This window comes from Indicator indicator, chromosome 14, assembly GCF_027791375.1.
Source record: "Indicator indicator isolate 239-I01 chromosome 14, UM_Iind_1.1, whole genome shotgun sequence".
Classification (NCBI taxonomy): Eukaryota; Metazoa; Chordata; class Aves; order Piciformes; family Indicatoridae; genus Indicator; species Indicator indicator.
The window spans coordinates 3,368,618-3,380,169 of record NC_072023.1 but is presented as its reverse complement, the minus strand read 5'-3'; the positions used below and the strand labels follow the sequence as shown (position 1 = coordinate 3,380,169).

Genomic DNA, 11,552 nt, shown 5'->3' with positions numbered 1-11,552 from the left:
CCCACCTGCGAGCGGCACGGAGCCTCTCCCTGCAAACTGCTGAAGGAAGCTGGTGCCAGCCACATGCTAAGCAATAAATTCTCCTCTCTGCAGCAGATTCGTATTGAGTGGCACCAAATCCAATATTTGCCACTTTTTAAATTGTAAACCTGGAGGAAGGGCTGTGTCTTCAGTAGTGAGTGAAAAGCATCTGAGGTGGGGCCTTGAGCAGTCTCATCTGGTGGAAAGCGTTCCTGCCTATGGTGAGGACAGTTGAAATTAGATGATCTTTAAGGCCCCTTCCAACCCAAATCATTCTATGATCTTTACTGAGATACCGTAGGGTCAGATCATAATAAATAATAAATCACAGTAATAAATACATTCTGAAGGGAGGAAATCCTGATGATCAGTTCTGTCAGCTCTGGTGGAGTCACCGTCCCCGGAGGTGTTCAAGAAACACGTGCACAGAGCACTTTGGAACATGGTTTAATGTCGTGGTGTGTTAGGATGATGGTTGGACTCAAAGGTCTTTGCCAACCAAAGCAAGGCCTTGATTCTGTGAACTCACGTCCCTTTTTAATTACAAACCTATTTGTATCCCACGCCGTTACACCCTTTGTGTTTCCTTTCAATAACATCAAGTAACTGAGAACTGTTGCATCTTTCTCCTGACTTAGAATATGAATTTAATAGAAGGAGGGTTTTTTTTATTTTCCTCTGATAAAATAAAAGCTAATACTCAAAGGCAATACATGTTTTCCCAGCCTCTGCTTTTTAAACATAAGTAGAAAGTTATTCAGAAAAAGTTGTCTTTAAAGGGATATTAGTCATGAAAACTGTAGCAAAACTGAAGTGTTTCTGTAGAGCTCTGGTTTCAAATGAGTCTTTATCTTGCGTACCCTCAGACTCATTAGCTCTGAAATGCCTCATTTACCTTCCTTTGCTAATGGAGTTCTGATTTTCCAAGATCATTTAATTTCCAGTCTCTGTACAGGAACTCAGAAGAAGGAAAGAAACTCATGTCACTATTGTACAAAATGCCATTGTTATTTCCCTACAGTCACGAGGATCATGTTTTTATTGCATCTATTCATCCTCATTAACTAATCATTAGTCATATTTTATATTAATCATCTGTCAGATATCTGACTGTTAGGGGATCCAGAGCATTCCTACAAGTCTCCTACTCCTCTTCCACTTTATGGTCCTGATTTGCTTTTAAACCACTCATCTTTCACTTCTAAGGCTGGTACTTACTCTGATCTGTCTTTAATACATAGAATCAAAAGCTTTTTTTTCCCCCAGAAAAATACTCTTTGCCTTTTTTCCCCCCTTTATCTCCTCACTATGGGGTATAACTGTGTTTACAGCCAGATAAGTGATCCTGAAATGAGAGAGAAGGAAACATCAACATCATGATCTTCTTAGCCCATTGCTCCTGATCTGCTAACTTGCCTTAACAGCTCCTCACACACACTAGCACAAACCCCCTGACCTCCAGAACCAGGAGAGCAGCAGAAGTGTGAGCAGCACACAGGGGAAGAGGGGTAAAAATAGTAACAGTTTGTATAGTAATTTTAACTATCTTATTACAATTCTTACTCTTTAAACTTTTTCTGCATAGAATATTCCCTTCTTTTTTTTTCATAATAATTAGACCTAAATTAGTCTTGAGTTAGTTAATCCAGTTATTGAATTGAATTGATCCAATTCTTGGATTTAGCTAAAATTTCAAGGATACATTTTTGGCTTTGACCATACATATAGTGTCCTGTTTGCCCATAAACAAGGTTCTCAGTGTAGCAGCAGTGACATTAATCTCTGAAAGATGAGTGGCAGAGTTCCTGGGGAATAAAACCAGTCAAGAGACTGGGGGAAAAAAGCATCCTGGGTTTCTTCATGGTTCTTTAAAGTAGTTTTCAAATAGTTGGTATTATTCCATGTGGTTGTGGAATCCTAGCACATTAGTACAAAACTACGTGTTGTATGACCAATTCTGTGATTCTACAACTCTTGATAGAGCTTCACCCTCCACCCAGCTGTCCTGAAACAGCCCAGGTAGACAGTAGAGCCAGGTCCATCACCCTGTGATGATCTGTGTAGCATGTTCTGGTTTTCCAGTGTGTAACACAAAGATTTTTGGTGTAATTCAATTCTCCTACCTCTTTCTCTTTGCACATTAAGTAGAATCCTAAATCATGCTGACATGGGAGACAAATGAGAATAACTCTAATTATCTCTTGGGTTTCAAAGTGGAAAATTTAATTGCAGTGGTAAATATTTGACTTCAGCACTTGCCTCTAGACCCTTTCACCCACTCTATTTTAAAGATTAACCTATGCTTCATATTTCCACTTCTGTCATTTGATGATGTACTCAGTATCTTTAACTCAAAAGATTATCTTTGGCAAACACAAATGGAATTCTTTGCTGGCTTAATTAGCTCACCACATTAGCCTGTAATGCCAACAATTAATTCTAGTTCCATCATTATTCTTTTTAAAAAAGTCTTTCTTCTTGGATTCCAGTGAAAAATGGATATGGAAGGAAATTACTGCCCCTTTTTACATTGTGTTTCAGTGCAATAATAACTTCAATTCTCTGCTGCTTTCATCCAAGGATCTGAAAATCTTTCCCAAGTGTTGATGCAGAAAACTTCAAATCCCTTGCTGATGAAGGGATTACTGTTGTCTTCAGATAAAAAAACCTGAAGTTAATTACTAGGATTGCTTTGTTAGATAGATTTCATCAAAAAAAAAAAAAAAGGATAAATAGGGCAACAAAAATGAGGGTGCATTGGAGCTGCAGTGGAATTTAAAACCAGTAGCAAGCCATTGAACTAATTGAGTGAAATTACTCATTTCCACATCATAAAGTTAATTCCACCAGAAATGATGTCAGGCTGGTAGATATTTGCATTCACTGATATTTTGTATTCACAAATCCTGTGAATGCCTTGAATACACAACTCTTGTCGAGGCAGCAGTATAACGTGAAACTGTATTAAAAAAGGAGTTGAAAAATGAAGTATTCTGCACCCATTTAGACCTGTCAAAGCTCAGCTCTCTGTCCAGGAAGCCAGAAGCTGGTTTTATTCTCAGGATTCTGTCTTCCTTCAGTTCACAGAACAGACAAAACCAAAGGAATTTAAAAATCAGCACCTCTTTTCACTGCTCTTTAGTTCCCTTAAGATCCTTCTAGTCCCTTTCCCAGGGAACACACTGCAGATAAAATGTGATTTTGTTTTGGAATCCTTTCAGTTTGTCCCCACACTGCTCTCTCTCTCTGTTTCCTTGCCTTATCCCACAACTTGTCAGGCAGGGAAACACTACCCATTGCTTTCACAGATGTGGAATGCAGAAATATTCCAGTAAAAAATTGAAAAGAATTGGTAAACAAACTGTTGGGTCAAAGCTGTGGAGGGCAGCAAGCAGCACTTCAGTGGTGGTGTACAGGGCAGATCACAGAGCAGAGCTTCACATAGCCCTGCCTTACATTTCAGACTCTGAAATCAAAGAAGATGACTCCCTTCTTCCTTTTTAATTTTGTAGAGAGTGACACAGGCAAGCATCCCATAGAAATTTCACTGAGCATGGTGCTGACACAAATTTATTCTAGTCTCACAAATTGAAAGCTTTACTCTGCATTCATCAGTAAGAAAAAAAAACAGCCAAACTACTCTAATACATAAAATGGGAAGCAATTTACTTTGCAGTTAGCTTTATACTTTTTTTTTCTTTCCTGTTCAATTACTGGAGACTTTAGATATGAGCTTTCTTCCTTTCAAGCAGATTTTTAACTGAAGAGTTTAATTACATGCAAAATGAAAAATGTTTTCTCCAATGTTTTCTTCTGAAACCTGCATTGAATACTGGATCCTGTGTTCCTGAGAGTAAAATCTGCTGCTATGGATACAATGAGGTCAAGAGTTTCCATGTTATTATTTTACTGTGATGTGTTAGAGGAGATTGGAGAATCGTATTTTGGTTTTGTGGCAGTTTGGGCTGGGTGCTCCCTGCCACTGCCACATGAGATACACCTCTGGTGTCCTGGGTGCCCACCCACAGGGGTGGACACAGGAAATGGCGTATTTCTATCCATAAATCCTGCGCCCTATCAAGCCATCTGCAGAGTCATCCTCTTCCTCTTTCTTCCCTCTCTGTTCCCCTGGGAAATGTCCTCTTTTATCGGGTAATGCCGGGGGAGTATCCTCAAGGCCTCTTAGGCCTGTCTAGGCCTAATGCCAGGAGGAGAATGGAGGGGGGGGGCAGTCTCAGACCTGGCCAGCCTGAGACTTGCCTAGCAGCGGGAGGGGGAAGAAAGAGCCCTGGGGGGTTTGGGTTTACCCTCAGGTGGGAAGAAGGGAAGGATTGGGAAGCTTTGGGAATTCTGTGAGGGGTTCTGTACGCTTTGGGATACTCTTTGTCACTATGCTTTGTAGTTTGTAGTTCTCTGTAGCTTCACCAATTGCTTTTCCATTTAAACTTTCCATCACTCTCCAATCCATTTGTGTGAGTCTCATTCTTTTGTCCCTTTCGGGGCAAGAGACAATCTGTCTGGCCCCAAACCAGCACAGATTTTTGGTAGCAGAGGATGGTTCCTGTGCTGAACTCTGCAAATTGGATTGGAGAAGAGCAGGGGTGGAAAAGTTAAAATGGTATCTGGGCGTTGTTGGTTTTTGGTGGCTGGGCTCAAGGCTTTGTGCTGGGGCGACCAGGGTCGGCTTGTCCCGCGGCGGTGGGGGCTAGCCGCAGCGGGGCGGTGAGCGGTGGCTCCCGCAACTCAAGAAGGCGAGCGGTGGCTCCAGTTCAAAAGCTGCTTCCTAGGGCCCAGCTCAGGATGAGGGAGAAGGAGAATCCAGTCAATTCGCAGAGGTAAAAGCTGTCCAGCTAGCTCTTAACGTAGCTGAACGTGAGAGATGGCCAAAGCTTTATCTCTACACTGACTCGTGGATGGTAGCCAATGCCTTGTGGTGTTGGCTGAAAGACTGGAAGAAGAATGGCTGGCAGAGGAAAGGAAAGCCTATCTGGGCTGCAGATCTGTGGCAAGACATTGCTGCTCGCATTGAGAGAATCCCTTCCAACCCTGACAATTCTATGATTCTATGTTTCTATGTTCCCAGCACACAAGTAAGTCTGAAAAGCTTCTCCCCCACCCCCCAAGGAAAAAAAAACCAAAAAAAAACCCAAACTGCAATTTTCTACTTGTTCCTTGCAAAACAAGAAAGGGGAAATGTCAGTTTTTACCTTGCCCCTTTTTTTTTTAAGGACTGCAGAAAAATAAATTCATTTAACAGAAAAGATAACAGTAAGGAATATCTCTGCCAAACTGGCTGCTAGGTAGTTGAGTTAAATAACTGTTCCCACTCAGTTCTTCAGCTGGCTCACAGAAATTGCTTCCTTTCAAAACTACTCAGTTTTTACTTTCTTTTGTTGTTGTATCATAATACTTCTAATTTTCCTACTTTCTACGGCATTCCAGAAAAGGCAACACAAAAATAGCACAACTTTTTTAAAAGCTGCACAAACACATTCAGTCTTCTTTCTTCTGTAGGAGTAAAGGAAAATAGCAGAAAAGCTCACCCTGGTTCTTCCTGCTACTGATCACAAAAGACTTTTGAAAAGCCTGAAATACCAATTGCCAAACAGAAGTGGAAAAGAATAAAATCAGTGATGATTTTAGGTTGAAGCAACAATTCTTGACCCGAGAAATAAAATCAACTTTTGATAACTGCCAAAGCAATTAAAAATCACTGATGAGAACAGAATCGTAGAATTGTCAGGGCTGGCAGGGATCTCAAGGATCATCCAGTTCCAACCCCCCTGCCATGGACAGGGACACCTCACACTAGAGCAGGTTGCTCAGAGCCACATGAACCTGGCCTTAAAAACCTCCAGGGATGAGGCTTCCACCACCTCCCTGGGCAACCTGTGCCAGTGTCTCACCACCCTCATGGGAAAGAATTTCTTCCTAACATACAATCTGAATCTCCCCATTTCTAGCTTTGCTCTATTCCCCCCAGTCCTATCACTACCTGACACCCTAAAAAGTTCCTCCCCAGCTTTCTTGTAGCCCCCTTCACATACTGGAAGGCCACAATAAGGTCTCCTTGGAGCCTTCTCTTCAGTACCTGTTGGTGGATGCTAGGAGTTAAAAGCCTATTCAGCTCTTTTCAACAGTAAGAAATTCTTGAAAAGCTAGAAACCCCCCTCCCATAAACTAATTATAGATCCCCCAACAAACTAATCATAGATGATTTAACAAATGAAATTTTAAATCCTCTTGTTAAAACCCAACTTTTAATAATTTAATTGCTAAAAAAAATGCATTTTACTTTTGAAAACTATTAATTTTCAAACAGCTAGAAATAAGCTGAAATTGAAAATTATAAAAACGAATTAGAAAGACAAATCCTGGTGTGATTCCTGAGGCTGTTCCATTAACATAAGAACTCAATTCTAAATCAGATTTCTCTGTTTAGTCAAACTGAGAAACAATCCAACTGAAAAAGCTTTCTTCAGGTGTGATACATCCATTGGCAGGAGCAAATGTATCTTCCAACCTTGCAAAGTAATGTCACAGGACATGTGAAAAACAAGCAAACAAACAAAACAACCCAAGGAAAAAACCCAAATAAATAACTTTGTTAAACTTAGAGGAACTAAGAAATACTTAAATACAAGCAGCTCCTTATTCCTGACCTACAAGCAATGAATGAGTTAGAAATACTCATTGCCTCGAGACAAATTGGTGGTTAATTGTAGAATGGCCTCAGTTGGAAGGGACCTCAGAGGTCATCTACTCCAACCTCCCTGCCATGGACAAGGATACCTCTCAACTAGACTCAGCTGCTCAAGCCTTCCTCCAGCTTGGCCTTCAACACCCACAGGGAGGAGGCATCCACAGCCCCCTGGACAGCCTGTTCCAGAATCTCACCACCCTTGTACTGAAGATTCAGTCTAAACCTACTCTCCCTCAGCTTACAACCATTCCCCCTTGTCCTGCCCCTAAACACCCTTATGAAAAGTCCCTCTGCAGCCTTCCTGGAGGGGTCACTTCAGGTACTGGAATGCAGCTCTGAAGTCTCCCTGGAATCTTCTCCTCTCCAGGCTGAGCTCCAAGCCCAGCTCCTTCAGCTGTCCTCATAGCAGAGATGCTTCAGCCCTTGGATCATCTTTGTGATGCCTCTCTGCACTTGCTCCAACAGCTCTGTGTCCTTCTTATGCTGGGGACACCAGCACTGGAGGCAGTATTTGAGGTGGGGTCTCACCAAAACAGAATAAAGGGACAGAATTCCCTCTCTTGCCCTGCTGGCCACACTCCTCTGGATGCAGCCCAGCACACAGCTGCCTTCTGGGCTGCATGAGGGCACTGCTGGCTCCTGTTGAGCTTCTCCTCAACCAATACACTCAAGTCTCTTTCTTCAGAGCTAGTCTTAACCCATTGACATCTCTTGCAGGAAACTACTAAAACAGGAATAAGTGAACAGTCTTGTTCACAGAGTTTATCCTGATCATCTGTTGGTAAAATGAAGATGTCAGGCAAGAGGAGCAAAACCAATTAGTAATTTGGGAGGCTTTTCCCAAGATGAGAAGTTGAAAGAATGAGGTGAAAGAGAGGGCAATGTTAAGCTGATTTGAATGTTCAATGGAGAAGAACTACTTAGCTGGTTAAGAAAAACTAACTAAAGCAAGAGATGCCTGGAACAGGCTATCTAGGGAGGTTAATTTTTAATGCAATTATCTTATTCATACATTTATTCTTAACATTTAAGACTGGAACTCCCAAACCCTTTGCTTTATCAACTCCCTCAGGAAGACAGCTATTCATTAAATAGCCTTAAAACAAAGCCAGCTGATCAATTTTTATTCTTAAAACATGAGCAGCCAAATAAATTTAAATGAATAATTCAATAAAAACACAATTCCCCCCCTCCACTTAGAGATATAATTCAGTGCTGAATAAAAAGCACCATAAGGCACATCAACAGGAAAAGCAGAAAATCAAAGAAGAGAAGCTGGAAACATGGTAGGAGTTAAAGTTTGACAGCTCAGAGAAGGAGAAAAATACCACAAATTAGAATTGACTTTGTCCAATTAATTCACAAGAAGAGGAGCAACAACAGAAGTGTGGGGGGTGGAAAAACTGATGTAAAACTACATGTAAATAATGTATCTGCTGCCTTCTCCTGCATGCTTGAAAACACAGGGAGTGGACTGCCCTATGGAATACATAATCCTGCTTGGAGCTTTCCTCTTCTAGCCAAGAAGTCTGGATCATGCACACCTACAACTTGTTTGGAAATACTGCTCAGAAATATTCTAGCAATAATGAAGTACAACACTCTACAAGTCCTGTTGGCTTCAGAGAAGAATCACAGAACGGTAGAGGTTGGAGGGGACCTCTGGAGATCATCAAGTCCAACCCCCCTGCCAAGGCAGGTTCACCTAGAGAAGAAGGTCAAAGAGGAATGCAGATAGTCAGCATCTTGAAGGACTAGGCTTCACTTGCTTAGCTGAATCTGTCATATGTAACAGGATCTTAGTGTGAGGTCTCTGTCCAATTGTTGATGAAAATCCCATTGTTCCACTGGTTAAAACATTTTAGCTTGTATTTGATTTGTAAGGATAAAAAAAACAAAAACAAAAACAAAAACAAAAAAAAAAAAACCCAAACAGGAAGTCCCAACAACATATGAGAAGAAAAAAAAAAACAACAAACAAAGCTACTTAGTGGTATAATCCCTGTATTGGACTATTTGTACTATAAATACAGTTGTTTAAATATAAATCTGTTGTAAATGTAGATGTGTTTAAATATAGACGTGTTTAAACATAAATGAATCATTGTTTTAGTTTAGAAAACAGATTCATAGACTCACAGAATGTTAGGGGTTGGAAGGAACCTCCAGAGAACATCAAGCCCAGGGTGTTTTTTGCTGTTAATAAGAAGAGCATATCTCAGTTAATGGCAAGGACAAGTCTGGAACAAGCCTGCTGTCAAAAAGCTTCAACTTCAGATAAACACCTTTCCTAATGGTATAAACCAAGAAAAAGAAGGGGAAAAAAAACAATGCTGGACTATCAGTCTCCTCTGATAAGCTAACAGATGGCTTAGCTTTACCAAATTTTTCAGAGCAATCAAGTTTTAGGTTGTTCTAATTGAATTCACAGCAAAACAGACCTTAGCTGATGAATATACATTTTCTGCCACACAAATAAGTGGTGTTTGCTATACAAACACAAGAGGCCAAACCTTGCAGTCCCTCCTGAGGCAAAATGGCCTCTGGCTCAGGTACTAAATCCACTGAGCAGACATCCTTTTGCTACCTGTTTACTGAAGACATTCTAAACAAACACTCTGACAAGGTGATATTTAAACACCTCTAATGCATGGCATGTTAATCTTTCCCAATATTCTAAAGGCTGTTTTCCCAATTACTGACATATATTAATGAAAGTTTGAGCAAAATCCTGCAGCTAATCAGCAATACCCACGGAAAGACAGAGCTCTGCCTACCCTCCTGCAGACACTGATTGGCCAAAGCATCATTTGCTCTCCAAGCTGGTCAAAAATGCAGCCTTGTAATAATGGCAGAGTGCACAATTGTCACTGCTTTGCAGCATCCATCAGGCAAAATGACAGCCCCTACACCATTAATCATTCCATATAATAGATATAAAGAGAATCCTGTCACTTGATAAATGTCTCCCACTTGGAAAATAAACGTCTATTTTGCCTTGGCATTTATCAGGCAGCAGTTATGCTGGGGCATGGTTCTGTTCCAATGACATTATCTCAAACAGACCACATGGAAAATTCTGAAATTACCTCTTTTGTGTGTGGATGTGAGGGGAGTTATTTGGTTGCAGACCGTATCCAGCCTTGCTAATGAAAAGAAAAGAGGAAGGTGGCATAGAGAAAATGAAAACAAATTCACTGCCAGTTTTAGTTCTCTCTCCATAACATTATTAGAAGGTTCTCATTTCAGAGACCTTCAGTGCCCATTTTGCCTTGCAGAGGTGTAGCTGGTTTGTAAAATGCACTTTTTTGGGTTGCTCACTGTGCTGGTTTAACAGTTTGCTGAACATTTTCAGAAGTATAGATTATTATTACATTCTATGTGTCTAGATTACTATAAATGTGGCTTCCATTTTCAGAATCTGTGTACCTGAAGCTGCAGCCTCTGTTTTTAAGTGAAAGGCTGAAGATGCCTGACAGTTTTGTGAAGTGGCAAACAATATGTAAGGAAAAAGTTAATTATTAAGTGAAAAGTGAAAACATTTCCACATTTCTTGAAAGGGGCAAGGAAGCTTTAGTCTTTTATGTCTGTCTTCCAAGCTTCCTGTCATTTATTTCCACAAAGCACATATCTTAAATAAAGTCAGACAGATTGAAGAGCAGAACTGTTCACGTTTACTTCTGGTTTTTTTTTCATCAAGATGGAGTTTTTTCAAACATTCATTTGGGACTTTTTTGAAGCAATTGTTTTCAAGCAGTCACTTTCTTCAAGAAAACTCATAGCTTCTGAAGCTGAAGCCAAACTTTTAGGACTTTGCATCAACTTTTCAACTTGCTGCTTCAGATGGATAAGTTCTTCCATAAAGAAATCATTCTGAAAGAGCCAAGGCTTTTCACTATTGCTGTTATAAACCAATAATATTTGTTATTCCCAGGTTATCATTAAACTGACCTGGCTTTTATTACATATTGATTTGGCTCTACATTTTCTTTCCCTTCAAGACTGATCTCATAATTTTGCCAATAGAAGTTTTCCATGGAAATATGGAAGGCATTAGGATTTTGCATTAAAAATGGTAAGAAGTATTTTATATATGCCTCTCTAAGACAAGATTTTCTCATTCAACTAGCACAAGGGTGGCCAGAGCTGCAACCCTTCTTGGCCCATTATTCCTTCCCTTACATCTGCTCAGAAGTTCCCAAAATATCTGAGGCTAGATGAATCACTGGTGAGGCCACACCTCAAGTATGGTGTTCAGTTCTGGTCCCCTCACTGTAAGAAGGACATTGAGGTGCTGGAGTATGTCCAGAGAAGGACAACGAGGCTGCTGAGGGGCCTGGAGCATCTGAGGGAGCTGGGGTTCTTCAGTCTGGAGAAGAGGAAGCTGGTGGGGAACCTCATTCTCTCTATAACTCCCTGAAAGGAGGTTGGATCAAGGAGTGGGCAGCCTCTTCTCCTTGGTGGCAAGCAACAGGACCAGAGGAAACAGTTTCAAGCTGTGCCAGAGGAGGTGTAGGCTGGATATTAGGAAATATTTCTTCACTGAAAGGGTTCTCAAACGCTGGAATGGTCTGCCCAGGGCAGTGGTGGAGTCACCATCCCTGGAGATGTTCAAGCAGTGTGTGGATCTGGCTCTTAGGGACATGGTTTAGTGTTGACCCTTCAGTGCTGGGTCGAGGGTTGGACTGGGTGATCTTGGAGGTCTCTTCCAGTCAGATATATTCTGTGAATGACAAGGAAGAAGTAAAGAAATACATCATAGGGCTGAGTCTGAGGCTACAACTGAGAGAAGTTCTTGCATGCTCAGAGTTGTATTAGGGGATGGAGA

At 41.0% G+C, this 11,552-nt stretch overlaps 1 protein-coding gene across 1 annotated transcript in view; it reads right to left on the bottom strand.

The window, feature by feature from the left end:
* Positions 1–6,459: 6,459 nt before the first annotated feature.
* The window catches only part of CFAP54 (cilia and flagella associated protein 54), a 112,904-nt gene continuing 107,811 nt past the window's right edge, over positions 6,460–11,552 (bottom strand). Inside the window, 4 exon segments of the mRNA XM_054386770.1 lie at positions 6,460–6,544; positions 9,857–9,870; positions 10,442–10,584; positions 10,587–10,597. Coding sequence (XP_054242745.1) covers positions 6,460–6,544; positions 9,857–9,870; positions 10,442–10,584; positions 10,587–10,597 — 253 coding nt within the window.